Below are 24,929 nucleotides of genomic sequence, written 5' to 3' on the forward strand. Positions count from 1 at the left end.
AGAGACAGTGCAATTGGCACAAGACAAAGCAGAGTTTAGGGCTGTTGTACATAGGGTCGCTGTGAGTCGCAAGCGACTCAATGGCACATAACAACAGCAAGGGCTTTTCAGGGAACTGTTTTGTTGTGGTGTTTGGTGCCATTAGCTGACTATAACTCTTAGTGACCCTATGAACAACAGATCTAAATTTTGCCCTATCTACACCATCCTCACTTCTCTGATATACTCAAGTCCTCCACCCCATTGCTACAGTCACTGTTTCCCTCACATCTTGTTGAGGGTCTTCCTGTGACCTTTGCCACCATGGTATATTTTTTTTCAGGAATTGGTTCCTTTTGACAACATATCCAAAGTATATGAGACAGAGTTTCTCCATCCTGGTCTCTAAGGAGCACTTGCTTGGTTTTTGACCATCCACGGGATAGTCAATACTAGGATGTCTGTAAACAGCATATTTTCCAACTTCATATTCAAAGCCGTCGATTCTTTTTCTGTCATCTTAATTCACTGTCCAACGTTCAGATGCATAGGAAGTAATTGAAAAGACTGTGGCTTGAATCTGCACAGCTTCGTCTTTAAATCAACCTCCTTTTTCTTTAGCACTTTGGAGATATCCTTGTTAGCAGATGTTCCCAGTACAACACGTATTTTGATTTCTTGACTCCTGTTACCAAGATGTTGATCCACGTAAAATTAAGTTATTGACAACTTCAGTCTTTTCTCCATCTGTCATGATATGGTCCAGAGGTGAGGATATTTATTTTCTTGATGTTGATATGAAATCCATATTGTAGGTTTTAGTCTCTGATATTCTGTAGCAAGTGTTTCAATCCTCTTCACTTGTTGGAAGCAAGGTTGTGTCATCAGCATACTGCAGATTGTTGTTGAATCTTCCTCCAGTCCCCCATTCTTGTTTTTATAGTCCTGCTTCTCAAATATTTTACTCAGAATACAGATTTAATAAATACAAAGAAATGATACAGTCTTGACACACGTCTTTACTGGCAATATTCACTTGTTTTGTTCAGAAAGCAGGTTCTTGGTATACGTATACGTTTTACAAAAGTACGATTAGGTCTTCTGGCATTCCCATTTTCCGTAATATTGACCTTTTTTTTTTTTTTATTCACACAAACACCTATGCATAATAAATAAAAATACAATAAGGATCTTTCTGATATTCTTTGTTTTCAGCTAAGATCCATCAGACACTGATGATCCTGGTGCTGTAACCTCTTAGGAATCCAGCCTTAATTTCTGGAACGTCCCTGTGGGTGTACTGTTTCAGCCATTTTTAAAAAATTATCAGCAAAATTTTACTTGTATGTGATATTAGTGATGATGTTCAATAATGTGCAGTGTGTTGGTTCACCTTTCTTAGGGATAGAAACAAATATGGATCTCATCCTTTCAGCTGGCCAGGTAGCAGTCTTCTGTCGGCAGAGACTGATGAGCATGTTCAGAGTTGCATCTTTTTCTAGAAGGACTGTATCCCATCAATTCCTGGGCCTTATTTTTTCACCAATGCCTTTGGTGTATAGCTTGAGCTTCCTTCTCTATCATTAGTTCTTGAATATATGCTACTTCCTAAATTGTTTCAGTATTGACCAGTTCTTTTTGTTACAGTGGCTATTTATTTATTCCATCTTCCTGCATAATACAAGATTTTACCCACTAACCTTCAATATTGCTAATTAAGGCTTGAATTTGTTTTTCAGTTCCTATTGCTTGAAAAATGCTAAGTGAGTTCTTCCTTGTTTATTTTCTAACTCCAGCTCTTTGCACATGTCATTATTGTGTTTTGCTTAGGGTCACTATGAGTCGCAGTCTACTCGGTGGCACATAACAACACCAACCTCTTGAGCTGCTCTTTGAAATGTCATTTTTGTCTCTTTTGCATTAGCATTTCTTTCCTTTGTTCATAGATCATTTTCAGAGTCTCTTGAGACATCTGTTTTGGTCTTTTCTTTCTCCTCTGTCTTTGTAATGGCCTTTTGCTTTTTTCATAGATGAAAACCTTTAGATCTTCACCCAACTCATCTGGTTTTCAGTTATTAGTATTCAGTGTCTCAAATCTATACTTGACATGGTATAAATTCAGACGGGATTGACCAAAGGTCATGGTTTGGTCCTTGTGAACTTGTTTTCATTTTCTTCAGCTTCTTTCACTTGGGTATTATTGGTCTCTTCCAGTCAGCCCCAGTCTTGTATCAGTAAACCATTGTACAAAATGTAATCATTCGATCTCAAGCCTCATTTCTGTCACCAAGTCCTTCTTTTCTAACAACTCGTCCTTCCTGTTTATTTCTAACTTCTACATTCTCGTTGCCAATTATTGTTAATACATCTTGATTACAAGTCTGGTCAATCTCAGATTTTAGTGGTTGGTAAAAGTTCTCAAAGGATTTTATTTGTCAGTATGTATGTTTTAGTAATAGTTGTATTAACAAGCCTTCCTTGTATTTGTATGGGTAGTATCTTGTCATTCAAGCATTGTAGTTCAGGATAGATCTTGAAATGTTCTTTTTGACTTTGAATGCAATACCGGTCTTCCTCAACTTGTCATTCTGGCATTAAGAGATCCTGTGATTGTCTGAGTCAGAGTGACCAATACCTGACCACCTCAGCTTAATAAATAACAGATAAGTCTAACAGCTGTTGTTATAGACAGTAGGGAGTTGTGTTAATCCAAAGGCAGAGCTTTCTCAGAGTTTATATCCACCACTCAGCTTAATAAATAACAGATAAATATAACAGCTGTTGTTACAGACTGTAGGGAGTTGTGCTAATCCAAAGGCAGAGCTTTTTCAGAGTTCAAATCCACCAACCCCTCTGACAGAGAAAGATTTGTAATCTCTTCCCATATGATCATAGCCTCTGAAAAACTCACTGAAAGATCAGCTACGAGTTATTTCTAACTCAGTGGCAAGGAGCTAATGTTTGTTAAAGACTTTCCTGAAATTTATATTTTATTTTTTACCCAGATCTTACTTGAAAGCAACTTTTTTATAGAAGTCAACTGATTGTAAGTCTTTTTTAATAGAAAGAACTTTTTTAGCCACAATCCTCTATCTGTGCTTTCCTGAAGTCCATGAACAGAATTCATTCACAAAAATAATAGGATTCCCTCAGATTCACAAAAGAATCTAAGACTCTTAAAAGCTTAAGAACTATGGTTTTGGCCCATAATTTCAAGTCTCCGTACTATTGTGTTTAGGTTTTATAAATACTCTAAAACTTCCCCACCTAAAAAAGCCCTTTCATATCTTTGGGTCTATTTTCTCAATGATCCTGTCTAGTAATCTATGTGTTTTGCTGTGCAATTTTAATTTTACATTTTTATTCTTTCTGTTTTTCTTTTTTGTAGTTGTATGCAGGAGCTATTCTTGAAGTATGTGGATGAAAATTGGGGAGGTTCCCTCAAGTCCAAGGTATGTAAATTTAACACTGATAAACTTTCACTTAAATATCCGCATTTCACAAGAAATGTCATTAAGTGCTCCCAGAAAGAATTCTTTTTAGGATTATGATTTCACAACTTGGGAATTTTGTTCAACATTTATTTTCATGAAAGTGACTTTTTTTTTTTTTAAGCATTGAATTGGTTTTGGTTTAATAGTTTATGCATTGCATCTATAGTTTTATTTTTTTATTAGTTTATTTACAAAATTCAAATATAAATTTGAACAAATTCTTTGTTTTGCTCACCCCTCTGCCCGTCAAATTGTACAACCCAATGATTAATCCCTCCTTCTCCCTGCACATCCACATCCCTCTGCTTCCAGCCTCTCCCACCCCTCCTGGATCCTTATACTCATGCTGCAATAATGATTTTATACAATATTTATCCTTCTGTGACTGAGTTAGTTCACATAGCATAATGCTTTCCAGTCCCTCCCAAGTTAGGTAATAATTTACAGAGTTATTGCTCCTGCGTGCTGCATAGCATTCCATTGTGTGAATGTACCATAATTTCTCAATCCATTCGTTTGTGGTTGGACATTTGAGCTGTTTCCATGTTCTTGCAGTGGGAAATAATGCTGCTATGAACATTGATGTACAAATCTCAGTTTGTGCCTCAGTTCTCATATTCTTGATACATTCTAGGTAGTGGAATAACTGGGTCATAGGGATGATGCAACTATTCTAGAAGGCAGTTTGGCGCTTCCTCAGAAAGTGACATTTTTAAATTAGTGAATAGAGAGTTACTCAAGTACATTGCTTATAGTTCTTGGCTGCTGACCAAAAGCCTAGAAGTTCAAAACTTCAAGTTGCTGTTAGGAAGAGTAGTAAAACACTGATGCTGGTCTGCTCTGTCCTGCAGAGTCACTATAAGTTGGAATCTTGACAGAGATTGTTGTTGTAGTTGTTAGGTGCTATCAATTTGACTACAACTCCTAGCAACCTTTCATTCATTGGATGGAAATCTTGCCTTATGTTGCACTGTCCTCAGTCTCTGCCCATTATTGCACCCACTATGTCATTTCATCTTGTTCATGGGTCTTCCCATCTGTCATTGACCCACTGCTTACCTGACAAGATGGTTTTTTCCAAGTTCTGACACCTGGTAACATGCTCAAAGTTTGTGAAACAAAGTTTAATCACCCTTACCTTTAAGTAAGGCCCTGGTTGCACTTTCTCCAAGACAAACTTGTTTGTTCTTTTGACGAATTGTTTGTTCTTTTGCCAGTCCATCATAGATTCACTATTCCTCTCCAAAACACTTTTTAAAGGTATCAGTTGTTTACTCTTTCATCATTAGTATACTAAGAATCTATGTAGTACAGTGTCTTATAATATGAGGAATTCAAATGTTAATTAATTCAAATACTACATTTATCTACTTCTAGTACTCTTAATTTTGACAAATGGATGTCTTGTAGAAAGACCATGCTTCCTTTAGTTGTATAGCCTAGGTGAATTTATAGGTTTCAAGCATTCCTTTTTTACATTATTGTTCTGAACTAAATGATCAATCACCTTTGTGTTTCTTGACTTCATTATTGTACCTCTTCCCCTCCCCCCCAATTCTCCTAATTATTTAGGTCATCTTTCTCTGAATTTTGAAAGTGCTTTTAAACTGCCTTGTGATGATCTGAATGGTGCATAATTTTTTATTCCATTTGGTTTTTTTATACAATAGTAAATTTTCTTATTTTAGAAGTGCTTTTCTTTATAATCTTTTCATTTTTCTAGAATACAGTTGAGAATTCACTTTGCTCTAGTATACTGTCAGCTATTTTTAAAACAGTTCAGTGAAATCCATAAATTCCTAAAGAAATTCACTCTTTATAGCAAATGTTCTTTCAACCATTATTTGTCATTTATAGTTTTGTAAATAACATCTAAAGTGATTAAATATAAGTTATTTTATAAAGATAAACCACAAACAAAATGTTAACTATTTCAGCTTATCTCTGCTGTTGATTATTTGGTATTGTTCTTTTAGAGTATAATTTCATATATGGACTATATTCTGATTTCATATTTACATATTTGTAGTCAATGGAAAAACATCTAATTTTCTGTCCTTGTAATTACATGTGACATTCATCAATCTTAAGCCCTTCTATTCAAATTAAAGCTTAAACCATATGTTATTTGTTGTGTACCATCAAGTTGGAACCGACCCATAGCTAACCCTCCAATGGGTTTTCAAAGATAGTTAATTGCACAGGAAAAAAATGACCCATCCTTCTCTTGACCAGCTGGTAGATTTGAGCCACATGACTTTGGGATTGCAGCACAGTTTCTTCCCACTAGGCCACCAGAGCTCCCTACCCCAGTTTAGGATGTTGCATTTAAAAAAAAAACACAAACAAACAACACCCCACTGTTGTCAGATCAGTTTCAGCTCCTCCATGAAGTTTCCAGGGCTGTCATTCTGCCTTTATTTCTCCTGCAGAGTCACTGGTGGATTTGAACTACCAGAGGAGTACTACAGCTCCCGGCAGACTTGTCTACCAGAGCTCCCTTACCTGGAATGTGATCAAAATTATTAGATCTAGTCAAGAATAAGGGTGCTCTGGTGACCTATGATAAGGAATTGTGCTGCCAGTGCAAAAGTATGCAGTTCAAATCCACCAGTTGCTCCATGGGAGAAGGATGGGCAGTCAATCCCGTTGCAGTTTACTTCTACCTCTGAAAATTGGCTAGAGAGTCAGATATGGGTAAGCTCCTACTCAACAGTACAAAACAACAGGTAAGTATTCTTCCTTAAACATCTTATTTAACATCAAGACAGATACATTTACTCTCTTTGAAAGGAGGAGAGGAATGATTTTGTGTGTGTGTGTGTGTGTGTGTGTGTGTAAATAATAGCTCTGAATAGCCTCCACTCTGTAAGGTTTCATTTAAGAGGAGTCCCACATTCTGAGCTGTGTATGAAACAGGTCTTAACCATTTTTTCTAGAGAGTTACACACATGAAATGCCCATGACCAGTCCAGTGGGAAAGCTGAAACATGTAAACTATTTTGTGTGTTTTGGCGTATTTTTAAAAATAACTTGCTTGTATATTTGATTATGTTCGGTGTTATTCACAAAATTGCCTTTATAAATTATAAATAGTTGTTGGAAAGATATTTTCTCTAATAAAAGTAAGTTTGTTAAGGAATCTCCATACTGATTTCTATTGAACTGTTTTTAAGGTAGCTTATAGTAAACTAGAAAATAAATTACTTTTATATGGTTTTTGTGAACCTTTCTGGTACAATCTGAAAAATCTGTTTTATTTTATAGGGTTTTTGGGAGGAGGAAGAGATTATCCTATTTGTCAGAACTATTGGTTGATGGTGTTTATTTCTTCTTAGAGGACTTGAACAAAGAAAAATATTTCTTATTTTGAAGGAATAATATTCATTCCATCTTGTAGTTAACACATGGGATCATTAATCATCAGTTATTCCAACTATTCTTAAGGGGCAAATACTAAAATTTTAAGACTGATGTTTTTATGATAAAATTAATTTGTCATTGTTGTTTTTCCTCCCCATTTTGTAGTCCTGAGTTTTATATCCGTTTTAAGAAAGAATAGCAGGCATTTTGAAGGTATCCTCTTTATAATACAGTTTGTTACTTTTCATTAAGCAAAGTTGAGAATTCACAAATTTTTTTTTTTTGCCATAATGATTAAGAAGAAGTTGACCCAAAACAGGGTCTATAAAGTTTAAAATTTAGTTTATTGATTATCTTACTTATATTTCAAATAGTAACCTTAGGGTCAGATAGGGTAAATATTTGCAGTGAACATTTTCATTATCACACAAAATTAGCAACCCTGCTGTTGATGTTAATGATGATCATATATACAAATTTGGGGCCTGTGAAACTTAATTTGATGATATCCTGGGTGGATTTTCTCACAATGAAGAATCTATGAGTAAGCAATGCATTTATTCCCCAGCACAGAAAGGAGAATCTGTATTCTCAGGAAGTGTAGCCAGGTACTCCTCAGAAGCAAGAATGATGAAACTTTTTCTTACAAACTTTGGGTATTTTTAGGAGGAGCCAACCTTTGGCAAAAGGTACCGTGCTGAAAAGGTAGAAGTCAGCAGAAGAGGAAAAGGCCCTCAACTGATGGATAGATACCCAATTACTAACAGTACGCTCAACTGTGTTGGAGATCTTGAGGATAGCACAGGATAGAGCAAGGTTCCTATCTGTTTGTCATAGGAGCACTGCGTCTGAGTTGTGGTAGATTCAATAACAGAATTTTATCATAAAATAGTACAAAAAGTCTGAATCATCTTGGTTTCCTTTATAATCATGTAACATTGTTCTTTGAATTTTTATGATGTTTATATACCAAAATTTCTATAATACACTTTGTTAATGGGTAAGTACCGAGGCCAACAGTAATTGGAAGAAATAAATTAACGTATAAATGAAAAAATATCATTTATTTGAGTAATTAATGTGTAAATATCTGAAAATTAAAAAGTGCCTTGCAAATGAAATGGTTGCTTTGTCTTCAAAAAAATTACAAGTTTTCCAAAGTAGTACACTTTGAAGATATAAAAAAAGAATAGACACTTTATTTATTAACTAGACTGTATTAAAGATGTGTTTGAACTCTAGGAATAATATTTATTTACAAGATGGACAAGCTCCAGGTTCATGCAAGAGAACTAATAAGCAATTCATTGTATCCAAACCACATTGCTGTATTGGTTATTTATATTTTCAGTGAAGAAAATACAGAATGAATATTTGAGTTTACTAAAATGTGTTTAAATTCTTATTACAATTTCTAATAAAGGTGGGTGGGTGGAGTTTTGTTTGGTTTTTTTTTTACCTTCCATTTAGTTTTGTGTTCATTCATTCATAAAATTATTTTTAAATTAAGAGTCTACTGGACCCAGGTGATTAAGTGGTAATGACTCTATTTCCTGGTATATTAAGCATTCATGTGTTCCATTTCTCCCCTTCCAGAAACTTTTAAAAGAAAAAAAAAATAAGCTGCTTGAAAGGGTGCCATAAACCCCATCATTTGTTTTCCTGGACTTCGTCATTTACTGTTTGCATGCTTGATGACTCATGCAGCTTAAGGGACAAGTGAAATTTGATTACAATGTATGAATGTGATATCATTAAATCAGAAGACTCTTACAGATTACAACACTACACATTTAATACTGTTCTGTTTTAAACATTGTGTTGGTTTGGTTTGGTTTGGTTTGGTTTGGTTTGGTTTGGTTTGGTTTGGTTGTTTTCCCTCCTTGATTTCATTTACTGTCATAATTTTAGGACCTCTGGTGGCATAGTGTGTTAAATATGCTGTTAACCAAAAGGTCAGCAATTAGAATCCACCAGCTGCTCTGCAGGAAAGATGGGCAGTCTCATCCCATAAAGACTGACAGCATCAAGACCCACTGCGAGGTCTCTATGAGTCACAGTCAACTCCACAACAGTGGTTTGATTTGGGTTATCATGATTTTACTTTTGATTTATGAAACATGAACATTTTCCCTTTGTCATAATAGAGCCAATATACATGTTTACATTCAGAGATTAAATGCAGTTGTATGATCCATAATAGAAATGAAACAGGAGCATTGAACTTGAACTCCCTCCCCTGCCCCCACTGGCTGAAAATCAGCAGATATTTTTTATTGCCTTTTTCCTAGACTACATTTTTACCATACTTCTTCAATCTTTCTCTGACAAAATATTTATTAATTTTAGGTCTCTGTTGGTAATTATAAAATATTCTAAAGAATACATGTTTTAAGTAGTAGTTGTGTGCTGTCAGGTCAGAACCACCCTATAGCTGACCCTCCAGTGGATTTTCAGGGGCAATAAATCACAAAGGAGTCTGTTGCCCGTATTTCTCCAATAGAGCCAATAGAGGGTCAGTGAAGGAGAAAAAGGCCCCCAATGATATCGTTTGATATGATGGCTTCAGCAGTGAGCTCTTGTATATCAGAGATGATGAGTATGGCACAGAATAAGACAGATTCATAGGGTTGACTATTCATAGGGTTGCTATGAGTCATACTTGACTCAACAGCTCCTAACACCACCACTACTTTTGTTGGTAGCACGGTTCCTTACCACTAACCCTATCATCAAAATAGCATGCAAGCAAAATATTGCTGAAAATCATCCAGAAATAACTAGAGCAGTCAGTATACTGAGAAAACGGCAAGTTCAAGCTGGATTTAGAAGAGGTCATAGAACCAAGAATCATTGCTAATGTCAAGTGGATCCTGGCTGAAAGCAGAAAATACCAGAAGTATGTCTGTTTATGCTTTATTGACTGTGCAAAGGTATTTGATTGTATGAGTCGTAACAAATTGTAACTAACACTGAGAAGAATGGGAATCACAGAGCAATTATGCTCATACAAAGCCTATACCTAGATCAAAAAGTTGCCCCAAAAGAGCAAGGGAACATTGCATAGCTTAAAATCAGGAAAGGTGTGTGTCTGGGTTGTATCCTTTCTCCATACCTATTTAATCTGTGTGCTTAGCAAATTATCCAAGAACCTGGACTTAATAAAGAAAAATTTGCAGTCGGAATCAAAGGAAGACTCATAAGCAACCTGGTTTATATAGATGGCACAACTTTGCTTGCTGAAAATGAGGACTTGGAACATTTGCTACAGAAGATCAAAGACTACAGCCTTCAATATGAGTTGCATCTCAACATCAAGAGGACAAAAATCTTCACTGGACCAATAAATAAGCAACATCACAGTCAATGGAGAAATTATTGAAGTTATTGATGGATTTCATCTTGTTTGGATCCACAATCAGCATCTAATATCAACAATAAGCTTCCTTCAAAAAAAACTATTAATATGTGTATTATATAAACTGAATTTGTAATGGTTCTATGCTGATGAGGTAATTATGCCTCATAGCAACCCTATGCACAACATCCTGCCCTATCCTATGCGATCCTCACCATCTCTGGCACACTTGAGCCCATTTTTGCAGTCATTGTGTTATTCCATCTTGTTGAAGATTTTCCTCTCTTATATGAACTCTCACCTTTCCAGGCATAACATCCTTCTCTCCTCCTAACAGCATGCCCAGTGCATGTGAGACATGAGATGGCATTTCACCGTCCTTGCCTCCATAGAGTACCTTGATTTCACTTTTTCTAGGACCATTCTTATCAAAGAGTGTAACCCCCTTTATTGGTGGGGGGGAGCTTTATTGCTTCAGTGTTGTAACCTATCTTTCCTATCAACTCAGAATACTTATCAAAGAAAAATTCTCCTTTTATATTAAGTTGATTGTGACTCATAATCACCCTGTAGCACAGATAAAACTGCCTGTGGGTTCCCAAGGCTATAAATCTTATAGAAACAGATTGCTTCATATTTCCTCCATTGAACAACTGCTAAGTTCAAACCACTGGGTTTTTTATTAGTAGCCAAATTCTTTAATCACTGCACTACCAGTCCTTCTAAGAGTAGATATCTGTCATTTAAATAGAAAACATTGTTTTTCTGACCACTTTTTACCTTTTTTACTGTTGTAGGACTGTTAAAACAAATTGTAGGTTTCTTGAAAGTAACCTTGTTTTTAATATAGCCAGTCACACTGCTATATAATACCTCTGGTGGCCTAAAAGCTAAACTGCAAACCCAAAGGCATCAGTTCAGATCCACCAGCTGCAGGAGAAAGATGAGCAGTCGTCTGTGTCATTTACTGCCTCTGAAAACCCACTGGAGGATCACCGATGGGTCAGTTCCAGCTTGATGGCCCACAGTCACCAATGAGTCGGTCTCTTGGTCAAATGGCTTTCCTAGGCTTTGACTGACAACTAGCTAGGAGGAAACAAAGATAATGTGTTAGTCTATCCACAAGAGGATTGGCTTGTTTCACCATTCCACCAGGTTTAAATTGAGCATGTTAAGTGGCAGAAATGTATTCATTTCAAAGCCAGAGTAGAAGATACAGTGTGTGCCCTTCGGGCCAGAGATTCTTATGCCAGCCAAATTTTCAGGTGAACAGAAGCAGAGAACCAGAGACTGACATAAGATGGAGCAGACTTGGGACTCTGACCTCCTGGAACTAGAAAAGGGGCCTGCGCCCAAGCTTGTTGGAGGACTTGGGGAGGATATACCTTAATTGGCAGAACTGAAAGCTTTATAACATTGGCCTAAAGCTGTGAAGCTGAGGGGCTTGCAAGTGCTTTGGAAACTGTCCTGACAGATTGTATCTTGTAACCTGTTAACTTTCCTAATAATCGTGGATAGGTTTCTGTGATTTCTGCACAGCTGTCACCTAATTTAGGCCGTGGTCTTTGCAGTTAGTTGCTATGCATCAGAGAGCTAGAGTTGACGGAAAAATTGATGCCTTTGAGTTGTGGTGCTGAAGAAGAGTACTGAATATACCATGGACTACCAGGAAAACTTTATAGGTCTGTCCTGGGGAAGATGAAACCAAGCTGCTCCTTAGAGGCCATGATTTTGAAACTGCTTGGGGCATGTAGGGCATGTTGCCAGGAGGGACCGTTGTTTGGAGAAGGATGTCATACTTGGAAGGATCGTGGAACAGTATAAGAGAGGAAGACTCCAGATGAGATGGATTGACACAGTGACCGGGGTACTGATGGTAGCTTTGTAAGAGACAGATTGGCTCAGGATAGAACAGGATTCAGAGCTATTGAACTTGGGGTCGCTATGAGTTGTAGTCAACTTGATGGCACTTAATAACAGTCCAGTAGGATTGGCGCTGGAATTAGAAGAAGAGGAGGCATGTGTGATTTTATGGGAATTAATTTTGTACTGTGGGTGCTGTTAATGCTGCACAGTTAGTAGAGGTCACACTTGGCCATCTTCATACCGCCCTTGCTCTTTTAGAACTATGTACGAAATGTGATTTGCTATTAACAGATACTCTCCTTGTTTAGAATTTGGAGGTTTATGGTCTAACTCTAGCAGAGAGAAATAATTGATGAAAATAGTAATTTAGTGACTCATCTTCCTATTCTTTCCTAATATGTTATTCCAGACTGTTAAAAGTGTATTGAATAAATTATAGTATTGTGTTAGGGTCTGTTACAGATACAAAGGAGTATAGTAATAGTACTTTCCCAGAGTAGTTTATTTTTTTGTTTAGGGATTCAAAAATCTCTAAGAATATGATGATAAATCATTCTACTTTAAATAAAATATTTTAAGTGTAGATAGAATGGCTAAGTACTTCTCTTCCAGTAAGCTTTTAAAATCTTTAAAATAAGTAAGATTAACCTTTCCTCCACACACTAAATGCCAAGTGTTTTAAGATCTTTATTATGAAGAGTATCTATTATGATGTCGCTAAGTATTACTAATGAAGATCAAAGTATGTTGAAGCTTCCGTGTGGATTATACTCCAAGATAAAATATTGTTGTGTACTGTCAAGTCAAAACCAACCCATAGCTGGATTTGAGCTGTGTTCCTTCAGGATTGCAGCGTAGTTTCTTACCAATGGGCTACAGAGCTCCCAACAAAAAAGTACTTGGCTTGAATCCACCAGGTGCTTCATTTGAGAAAGATGGACAGTCTTCTCCTGTGTGATATACTACCTCTGAAAACCCCCTGGAGGGCCAGCTGTGAGTCAGTTCTGACTTGACAACACTCAACAACAATTAATTAAAAATAAATATGTTAACATTTAAGTGTTGTTATGTATTACTGATGAAGCTCAAAGTATGATAAAACTTCAGTATGGATTATACCTCAACATAAAACAAAAATCTTTGTCATTGGACTGATTAGTTACTAAATAATTCGTTTTACTTGGATGCAAAGCTCAAGGAATCAGCAGTCAAAACATCAAAAGATAAATTTACTACTATGGGCCCTCTTTAAAGTGCTGAAGGGAAAAAAATGTCGCTTTCAAAACCAAGGTACAGTATGCCTGGCCAAAGCCATAGTATTTTCATTTGCCTCACACATTTGTGACAGCTGGATAATGAATAAGGAAGATTAAAGAATTGTTAGTCATTGAATTGTTAGCCAAGAACATTGACTTCACAATGGGCTGCCAAAAGCAAAGGTCGGTCAGCTGGACAGCTAGAATGTTACTTAGAATTGAGGATAGTGAGACATGGTCTCATGTACTTTGGACATGTTTTCAGGAAGAACCTGCAGGATATTGTGCTTAGAAAAGTAGAGGGTTAGCTAAAGAGAGGAAAACTCTCAGATGAATTAGCGCCTTGGTTACAACAGGGAGATTGGGAAGATATAATAGGATCGGGCAGGGTATCCTTCTGTTGTACACAGATTTGCTGTGAGTTGGAGCTGACTTGAAGGCACCTAGCTATTACAAAGTAATTCAGTACTAAGTGAGTATTTTGTGGGTTTTTTTTTTTTAACAACATATATGTGTCTATAAAATTAAAGTACAGATTGATACAAAGGATAACAAAACTAGTATTGGGAATTACGTTGTTGTTGTTGTTTGCCACCAAGTTGGTTACGACTCATAGCAACCCTGTGTACAAGAGCCCTAAATGCGGTTCTATCCTGTGCCAACCTTGCTGCTCAAACACACTCATTCCCACCACCCCAATCACAGAATCAATCCATCTCATCGAAGGTCTTCCTCTCCTGTGCCGTCCCTCCACTCTCCCAAACATGATGTCCCTCTCCAAGGACCAGTCCCTCCTTGCAACATGCCCAAAATATGTCAGACTAAGCTTCAGAATCCTTGACTCCAAGGAGCATTCCAGCTTCACCCTCTCTAGGACAAACCTGTTTGTTCTCCTAGCAGTCCATGGTATATTCAGCACACTTCTCCAGCACCACAGCTCAAAGGCATCAATTCTCTTTCTATCATTCCTATTCACTGTCCAACTCTCTGATGAATAGCACATAATTGTGAAGAGTATAGCCTGGATCAGGCGCGCCTTAGGCTCCAGCCTGATGTCATTGCTCTTCAGTACTCTTGAGAGGTCCCTCACAGCTGACTTTACCAATGCAACTCGTCTCTTGATTTCCTGGGTGCTGTTAACCAAGATTGTTGACTGTGGAACTAACTAAACTAAAACTGTTAACTGTCTCAATCTCTTCACCATCCATACTGATACTGCCAATTGGCCCAGTAGTGAGAATCTTTGTCTTCTTGATGTGGAGCTTCAGTCCATATTGAAGACTGCAGTCCTTGACCTTCTGCAGCAAGCGCTTCAGGTCCTCCTCAGTTTCAGCAGGCAGGGTTCTGTCATCTGCATAACGCAGGTTGTTGATGATTCTTCCACCAGTCCTGATGCCACATTCCTCCTTGTACAGCCCTGCATCTCGGATGATCTGTTCTGCATACAGATTGAAAAGGTATTGAGGCAGAATACATCCCTGACGGACCTTTGAACCATGTAGTACCTCCTTGTTCTATCCTGACTACTGCCTCTTGGTCCAAGTACAGGTTTTGCATTAGCACAATCAAATGTTCTGGGATTCCCATTCTTCTCAGAGTTAGCCACAGCTTGTTATGATCCATAGTCAAAACAAAAGCCTTTGCATGGTCAGTGGAGCACAGATAGATATTCTTCTGGTATTCTCTGCTTTCTGCAAGATCCATCTAATATTAGCTATAATATCCCTACTACCACGACCTCTTCTAAGTCCAGCCTGTACATCTGGCAGTTCTCTGTTGACATATTGTTCCAAATGTTTTTGGATCATTTTCAGCAGAATCTTGCTTGCATGTAGTTATTAATGATATTGTTCAATAATTTCTGCACTCCGTTGGGTCACCTTTCTTTGGAATGGGAACAGTTCTCGATCTTTTCCAGTCAGTTGGCCAGCTGGTTGTCCTCCCGATTTCTTGGCGCAACTTAGTGAGCACATCAGGGCAGCGTCTGTTTGTTAAAATAAATCAATTGGTATGCTGTTAACTCCTGGAACCTTATTTTTTGCCAGTTCCTTCATAGCAACTTGAACTTCGCCTTCATCACCATAGGCTCTTAGTCATAGGTTATTTCATGAAATTCTTATGTGTCAGCCAAGGTTATTTCATGAAATTCTTATGTGTCAGCCAATTATTTCTGATACAGTGACTCTGTGTACTCCTTCTGTCATCTATTGATACTTCCTGGATCATTTTACATTCTACCCAAAGTATCCTTAAGTTTTGCCATCCTTGGGTTGAATTTATTTTTCAACTCCTTCAACTTAAGAAACTCTGAGCGAGTTCAGTCCTTTTGATTTTCTGACTCCAGCTCTCTGCACATTTCATTATAGTATCTTGCTTTGTCATCCTGGGCTGCCTTTTGAAATATTCTGTTCAGCTCTTTGATTTCTTGGTTTCTTCCTTTAGCTTTGACTGCTTGGGCTAATTTTCTAATATATTTAGGATCTTGTTTTGGTTAGTCTTTGAGTATCTGTTCTCATCCATAATGTATGTATTTGTACCTTTTAAGTTGCTGTATTGTTAGGTACCATCAAGTTGACTACAACTCAGAGCAGCAACCCTGTGAACCACAGGGCTGAACCTTGCCCTATCGTTTGCATCCTTACTGTCTCAGATACACTCCAGCCCATTGTTATAGTCTCTATCACAGTCCATCTTCTGAAGGCCATCCTTTCTTCCTCTGTACCCTCTACTTTTCCCAGCGTGGTGGTGTTTTTCGCAAGGACTGGCCTCTCCTGAAACCATGCCCAAGGTATGTGAGACAAAGTTTCATCATCCTTGCCTCTGAGTAACACCCTGGTTACACTTCCTCCAACACAGACTTATTTGGTCTTTTAGCAATCCATGGGATATTTTAACAATCCAAGATACAGTTCAAAGGTGTCAGTACTTCTGTCGTCTTTATTCATTGTCCAACTATTAGATGCATAGGAAAAAATTGAAAATATCATGGCATTTGAGCTGTGGTACTGGAGAAGAGTGTTGAATGTGCCATGGACTGCCAAGAAAACAAACAGATTCATCCTGGAGAGGGTTAAATCAGGCTGCTCCTTGGAGGCAAGGATTCTGGGGCTTGGGTCTGACATACTTTGGACATGTTGTAAGGAGGGACAGGTCCTTGGAGAGAGGGACATCGTGCTTGGGAGGATGGAGGGACGGACGGCGCAAGAGGGGAAGACCCTCTGAGGTGGATTGATTCATTGACTGGGGAGATCGAGATGGGTGTGTCAGAGACCGTGCGATGGGCACAGGACAGAGCAGAGTTTAGGGCTGTTTGTACATAGGTTCGCTATGAGTCACAAGCGACTCAACGGCACATAACAACAACATCATGGTTTGGATCAGGGAGGTCTTTAAAAGCAAATTTAGCCATGCAGCACATCTTTTGATTTCCTGTTTTTACCATGGGTGTTGATTGTGGATTCAAGTAATATTGTTGACAGTTTCATTCTTTTCTCCATGTATCATAATATTGCCCACTGTCCAAGGGTAATGACTTTTGTTGTTGTTAAGATATAATCCATTTTGAAGGCTATAATCTTCAAGGGAACATCATAAATTGGGAAAAGTATGTGTCAGACTTGTATCTTTTACACGTAAATCTGCATAGTTAGCAAATAATTATGAAGTTGGACTATATGAAAAAAATGTGGTATAAGGATTGGAGGAAGATTCATCAACTTGTGTTATGAAGATGACACAACCTTAAGTTGCTATAGGAAAGAATATATCTAAACTCACTACATGGGGATACTGCATGGTTTAAAATCAAAATTGTCTATCAAGTTTGTATCCTTTCACTGTACTCATCTATATGTTGAACAAATAATCTGAGAAGAAAGTGACATCAAGAAACACTCGCTCACAACCTTTAATGTGGGTGTGACACAACTTGACTTGCTGAGAGTAAAGAGGACTTGACGCACTTATGAATGAAGCTCGAAGACATAACAGCCTTCAATATAGATTATACCTGAAAATAAAGAGGGGAAATCCTTACATTATATCAGTAAACAGATCATAAATACAGGTAAGATCAAAGTTGTCAGGGATTTCATTTTCTTTGTATCCATAGTCAGTTCTCATAAAACAGCAGTCAAATAAGTAAATGACAGCACTGGGTAAATCCACTGCCAAGGAGCTTTTTAAAGTTCTAAAGAGCAAGGGTGTCACTTTGAGAACTAATATGTGCCCAGCTATGGTATTTTCATTCACCTCATGTGCATGTGAACCTTAGACCATAAGAAAGGCCAAAGAATTGATACCTATTATTTGTGTTAGTGAAGAATTTAATATAGCATGGACTACAAAAACAACAAATTTCTGTTTAGTGGAATTGCAGCCAGAATGTTCCTGCAAGGATGACAAGAGTTCGTCTAACATACTTTGGGCATGTTATCAGAAGGACCTGGGGGGAAAATCGCATGCTTGGTAGTGTGACCATCTTTGTTTTAAAACATTAAAAAGAGATCTTTTCCAGCAATTTTTTCAATGAATATATCATTAATTTCTTGGCTACTTCTGTGGGAGCTGATTATAGATCTAAGTAATACGTCAACCTTGACAACCTCAGTCTTTCCTATGTTTGATGATTTTTATTTGTCCAGTTGTGAGGATTTCTGTTACCTTTATGTTGATATATAATAATCCTTCCTGAAGGCTGTGAATATTTGACCTTCATTAGTAAATGCTTTCAAGTCCTCTTCATTTTGAGCAAGCAGGGTTGTGTCTCAAGTTGTTAATGCATTTTCCCTCCAGTCCTAATGACAAGTTCTTTATGTAGACCAGCTTCTCAGATTACCTGCTCATATTTGAATACTAATCATGAAAAAATAGACCACCTTCCCTGATTTTAAGCTACATAATAATCCCTTATGAGAGAAGGATGGGCAGTCTCCTCCCATTTGGTTAACTACCTTTGAAAACCCTCTAGAGGGTCAGCTATGGGTCAGTTCTGAGTCAACAGTACACAAAACAACAGTATCCCCTTAGTCTCTTCAAACTCTGCCTCTTGATTTTTCTACAGGTAACCTGTATTGATGTAATATATAGCCTTTTCATTCTAATAATTGTGAGTTGTTAAATTATGAAGCTATTAGAAATAAGTAAATGGGGCATCTAACTCGTGTTTTAGAAAAATACATTACGTTTTTAACACAAGATAGTCCTATGTTTAATTCCCACAGTTTACCCCAGGACAATCCCTTCTTTTGTCCAATCTGATTATTCTTTTTACCCTGTCTGAATGAGAATGCTCCACTGTCTTGTGTGATGTTTTATTACTTATTTGTGATGTTTGAATATTTATTTCTATTACTTGTGTATTTGTGTATTATATGTCCCTTTCCTTAACCCATTTGTCTACCTGCTGTTTTAAGATGTAAGGAGCCTTATATAAAAAGTACAAGTTTTTATAAATTTGTAAAGATAATTTTTTCGCTCTATACTTTTTCTTTTTTAATTGCTGCTATTTTGCTACCCTGAAGTTTCCATTTTTTATATCATTAAATCAGTTAAAGATTCCTTTCAGGGTCATGCTTAGAGGAAGATTTTAATTTCCATATTCATTAAAATTACTATTCTTTCGTAGTATCATGAATGTCTCCTTTATACTACTTACTACTGCTGTGATTATTATGTTACTCCTTGGTTGGTTGTGTTTAATTTTTTCCCCTTCGCAAATTGTAAGTTTCTTGAGGACAGGAATCATTTCCTTTCTATATAGCTTTCTCTCTTAATCTGGCTTATAGTTGTTCAGTAAATATTTATTTGTTTAAACATTTTAATAGGTGCCCAACAGGGTTTTAAAATATATAGTCCTCCTATCCAAGGACTATGCATGTGTTTGCATTCATATTGTTTATTTCTTTTTCTTTTGTTTTTGGTAGCCAATTTGGACATGTGAGTAAACAAACTCAGCTCTTTCTTTTTTTTTTTTTTCTTCTTTTTTTTTTTGTCTCTTTTAAGCTTTTGTCAGGAGTGATAAACCCAAGCTATTCCGAGGACTGCAAATCAAGGTAGAGTTAATTTTAATGAAATCTCTTTATAACCTTTTTATTTCCTAATTAAAATAAGTGTCTTTTAAAAGAAATATTTAGAATGAGTTTTTATGAATAGCCTAATCAGAAATACTTACTTATTAGTATTATGTACATAATATTTACATATGTGTGTAATTAATGATTTATTAACTCACAGAGCCTATAGGTTAGGGGCAGTTTTTCCTAAAAACTCAGTTACTTAGGGTCTTAAGGAGTAGAATATTAATTTCAGTTACTGTTAAATTTTTTGACTTGTAATTGATTAAGATAAAATGACTAAGAAACTGAGTACCGTTTCTTAATAACTAATTATATATAGCAAAAAAATGTTTTTTTGTTTTGGCTTTTTTTTAGTTTTTAAATGTTGAGTTTTTTAATTGGCTCTTAAAGTTTAATGGTTTCTAGAATTTATTTTAAAGCTAACATTGATAATTATTATTGTTGGTATCTTTAAACAGCAATGCCATTGGTAAAATGTCTCTCAGAAATGTAAGCTATATTTTTCAGCATACATTTCTACAACTCTGCAAATATAGTTGAGAATATGCCAAGTGCTAACGATGGGCACTCTGAAACTTGCAGGAGAGTCAGCTGGGGGTCATTACTGACTTGAAGGTATACAACAACAGCAGTACATGAGAGCTTACTTCCATCTCTAGAGTTTCACAACCTAGGAGAAGGGAAAGCTGACACATTATTTCTGAAAGAGGATATCTGTATATCTAGTTATTTAGTTATATATAGCTATACTTTATTTAGAATTGAAGGTCCATGTAACAAATGGGATAATATTTGTTGTCACATTTAATGAAACTTGGAATATCTCAGAGCTGTCTGTGACATATGGGACCATTTAGTTGTTGGATCTGAAGTTTCAAGAACACAGCTCAATCCTTGATTCATTTCAGCAGAATCATTAGTTTCATAAACCAAAGAAAAGTTATTATGTGAACTGTAAGTCCTGAGATTGATAATTTATTTGGATAACTTATTTCAGCATTACTCAATACCATTAATTCTTTGTCAAGACTAGTCTGTTTCCATTAGATTTTAAGTTTGTTTGAGAGTTTTTTAGTGTCTTGTATATATTAAATATTTAGTACTCTTAGTAATAGAATTCTCAAACTGTTTTTATACCAAAAGGTAGTTTTCTCTTTAGAAGTAAGATAAAGGTGTGGTTTTGTCCTTCTCTCTCTCTCTTTTTTTAAATTTTTTTAAAACATGTCATTGACGTTTTCCTTAAATACTTTCTTTAAGAAATGTTGATTCACATGTTATGTTTTGTTTTGTTTTGGAAAAGTTTTTGTTTAACTCTTTGATCTAGATTGAATCATTTTGGACTTTGTCAGTTCTTTATGAACAGAAAATAATGACCATCTTTTCTTTTTAGTATGTTCGTGGTTCAGATCCTGTACTTAAGCTTTTGGACGACAATGGGAACATTGCTGAAGAATTAAGCATCCTTAAGTGGAACACAGACAGTGTAGAAGAATTCTTGAGTGAAAAATTGGAACGCATATAAATCTTGCTTATATTTTGTCCTATCCTTTTGTTATCAAATGAAATATTGCTGTACCTAGAAAATAATTTCATTTTTGCTTCTTTCCATTGATCAGTCTTTGAATGTGAGGCATTGAACATCTAATTAGAAATTGAAATAGCAGCACAGTCTGTAATAATTAATGAGTTGGCAAGCTTAACAAATTTTTTTTAATAAATTTCCATCCTCTTTCATTTGTTGATACCATTGACTAAATGCTTTGCTAACAGACTTGCGATGAATTATGCAAATGATAGTTTATGATAATTGGTCCAGTTTTACAAACAATAGATTTTTAAATAGAGAAGATTCATAAAGGAGATGATTACTGTTCCTCATGTGCTGTATGTTATTTGAAAGTAATGACAGAAAGCTACAAAGCAAGTAAGATATACGGAGCCTCAACAGATTGCCTTCTCTGTCTCTCTCATATTTTTGTATTATCCTGCTTTCCCTTTAATAGAAATTTTATTTATACTATATAGTGAATGCAGTGCATAAAAATTTTATAGCCTCATTATTGTGAAATGGATTCAAGATCTACAGTAAGATTGAAACATTTACAAAGATTCGCGTTTATGAAGACTACACAGAAAACCTTTGTAAGGATTTGTGTAGATCTGATGTTTGGCAAATTTTTGTTTTCTACATTCTTAAAAATTAATTTCAGTGGTCTTTCTCTTTTAAAATAAAAGGTAAATAAAAAATTTCAAAAGTACATCAAATTTGAAATTATTTGTGCCTGTCTTTAAAAATGATGATTTCCTTTTCTGTTTATACAAAACATTTTAACAAAACATTTTAAAGGACTCCACAGCTTAAAACTTAAAATAACCTTTGTATTGTTGTTAATAGTGCTTTAAACATATTTATTGTTTTCAGTGATTAATGTATTTTTAATTGCGATTTTAATGAAAGATTATAGATAACTTGGATTTCCATTTACCCATTGTTGCACATTATCCTCCCTGCCCACTTCTCCCCCATAAGTGTATTTTTATTAGACTGCCGTGTTTTATGGATCTTTTAAGAGCTCTTAAAAATGACAGCTTTTCTTCTTTTTTTTCATCTTTCTATCTTATTAATTGACTACTTGGTATGAAAAGCTTCACTAGAATAAACATCTTCCAGGCCATTAAAACTTTCTACTAACTTATACTTAACACTCCATGCACAATATTAGGAAAGAGCAGATGAACTCCAGATCTGAGGTTGGCAAAGAAAAGTAGTTAGGCAGGTCTCTGGTCTAAGGAAGAGACGGTTAAATGAATATCTGGAGGCAAGACTAGACAAAAGGTAAAGAAAGACGTAAAAAATAGCCATTGTGTTCAAGTTGTTTAAGAGATCAAAAGAAGCTGACAAACTCTTCAGCATCTTTGAACTTACAAGTTTCCAATGAGATGAGTAAAAGTATCTACTGATCCTTAACACTTTAATTGGGAGTTTAAAGTTAATTCCAACTTCTTTTCACCAGTTCTAATCACAGAACAGCTAAAAGCTTTTTAAAAAAACAAAACCACTGATTGCCAAGAAAGTATAAATACTGATCCAAAAAGCACTATTTTATAGCTAAATTCCGACATCTGATTAAGCTTATTCAAATTCACAAATCTGGATGCATAATAGTCATCTGGTATTTATACATTTAGTTCCCACTGCCAAAATTGTACGTCACTTAAAACCTAAAACAGCTTATCTCTGAATTTTAGCAAAAGTCTTTTGTAAACACTGGAGGGTCAGCTCTGAATTGGTTCCAACTCAATAGCACACACCACCACCACCAGCATTTAATGTCACAGTATTATACACATAAAAATGATTGAAACTTTAAACGTATTTGAGCACCATAAAAAGCAAAAAAAAAAAAATAATAAAGATCTGTACTAAGAACAAGCTACTGTCCAAACAGAGCAAGGGAACACTGTATTGTTTAAAATCCAGAAGGGTATGCATCTGAGATGTATCCTTTCTCTGTATCTAGTCAGTCTCTATGCTGATCAAGTAATTCATGAAACTGGACTCTGACGAATGTGGCATCAGCATCAGAGCCTCCATTACACAGAGGACACAACCCTGCTTGCTGAAAGTGAGAACTTGAAACACATGCTGCCAAAGATCACAAACTACAGCCTTCAGTATGGATTATATCTCAACATCAAGAAATCAGAGGTACTCAACACTAGGCCAATAGACAGCATCATGATAGACAGAGGAAGCATTGAAGTTGTCAAAGATTTTGTCTTACTTGGATCAACATTTAACACCTTTGGTACCAGCAGTCCGGAGATCAGAAGACATTACACTGGATAAATCCACTGAGGGACCTCTCCCAAATACTGAAGAGCGGTGATGTTAGTTTGAAGAGTTAAGGTGTATCTATTTCAGACCATGACCTTTTTAATCACTTGGTATGTATCAGAGAGCTGGACAATGAATAAGAATGACAGAGGAAAAAATGATGCCTTTGAGTTATGATGTTGAAGAAGTTGCACTGAATAGTCCATGAAATACCTAAAGAACCATACATATATGTCCTGGGGAAAGTGCAGCCAGAGTGCTCCTTGGAGGCAAAAATGGCAGCTTCGTATTGGATATGTTGCTACAAGAGGCTATGCTCAGGAAAATAGAGTGAAAGAGAGGAAGCCCCCAACTAGATGACTTAACACAGTGACCTAACAGCAATGAGCTCAAGTGTATTTTAGCTGATAAGGATAGCATAGGTAGGACAAAGTTCAGATCTGTTCATATTGTCACTTTAAGTCTTAGTTGACACAACAGCACCTAAAAACAACACAGCAAAACATGTTTCTTGTTTTAGGAGGATTTGAAACTTGAAATATTTTTACATTAAAATTGAATAAATAGATTTTTCCTACTTTCTGGCTGGTAGAAATGCCTGTTCTAGGCATTCATATGTTTGAATAATAGTCATATAAACAGGTCTTCCTAGTATGCATATTAAGTATCCTGTCACAGCATTGTACTTCAGGATGAATCTTGAAATTGTCTTTTTAACTATGAAAGCAGCACTGTTCTTCCTCAATTTTTCATTCCCAGCATACTGGATCATGTGATTTTCTGATTCAAAGTGATACCTAGAATGTCATCTTCATGTGTTCTATTTCATTTTTTTACATTCATACTTCATACATTCCATGTTTTAATTTCTCTAGCAGATTTATCTCCTCATTTTGAGTGACTTCCTATCTGGGCTCTTAAGTCTAATAGTGTAATGACCTATGTTCTCTGTTCATAGGGTTTTCAAAGACCTTTTTTTTGGGGGGGGGGAGTGGATGGCCAATCCTTAGTCTCTCTTAATCTAGGAGCTCCGTTGCAATCTTTCCATCATGAGTGACTCTTCTAGTACCTGAGACCCTGGAGGCACAGATCCCAGAACTAGAGTGCTACACAAGTAAAGCAGACTGACAAGTGCTGTACTAACAGGAGCAAATAACACCTAATCTTAAACACATGTAAGATAGCTAAGTTATTGGCAACATGTAAATCACTCTCTAATAACCAAACTAACAGATAGATGTTGTAGCTCTAAAAGCAAACTGTAAAGACAACCAGGCATACAAATGTAGTACAGGATACCTATGCCAAGAAGCTGTTGTGTGAACAAAGCAAGGGAACACTACATAGTTTAAGATCAGGAAGGATGTATTTCAGGATTGTACCCTTTCTCCATAGCTATTCAGTCTGTATGCTGAGCAAATAATTCGTGAAGCTAGACTCTTGTGGAGAGTGGCATCATGATTGGAGGAAGTCAACAACTTGTGTCATGCAGATGATACAACTTTGCAAGCAGAAAGTGAAGAGGATATAAAAAACTTACTGCAGTAGAACAAGGACTACAACCTTCAGTTATGGGTTACAGCTCAAGATCAAGAAGACAAAGATCCTCATCACAAGCCCTATAGTCAACAGGATAGACGGAGAAAGATTGAAGCTGTTAATTATTTCATCTTGGCTTGGATCAACAATCAACACCCT

The 24,929-nt window shown here is 36.3% G+C and overlaps 1 protein-coding gene across 1 annotated transcript in view; it reads left to right on the top strand.

The window, feature by feature from the left end:
* Window positions 1-20,915, top strand: part of LOC102843490 (15 kDa selenoprotein-like) — a 53,820-nt gene extending 32,905 nt beyond the window's left edge. The window contains 3 exon segments of the mRNA XM_006898225.1: window positions 3,368-3,431; window positions 19,320-19,369; window positions 20,784-20,915. Coding sequence (XP_006898287.1) covers window positions 3,368-3,431; window positions 19,320-19,369; window positions 20,784-20,915 — 246 coding nt within the window.
* Window positions 20,916-24,929: the final 4,014 nt, after the last annotated feature.

Source organism: Elephantulus edwardii, unplaced genomic scaffold (genome assembly GCF_000299155.1).
Source record: "Elephantulus edwardii isolate Elephantulus edwardi_28Jun2011 unplaced genomic scaffold, EleEdw1.0 scaffold00224, whole genome shotgun sequence".
Taxonomy (NCBI): Eukaryota; Metazoa; Chordata; class Mammalia; order Macroscelidea; family Macroscelididae; genus Elephantulus; species Elephantulus edwardii.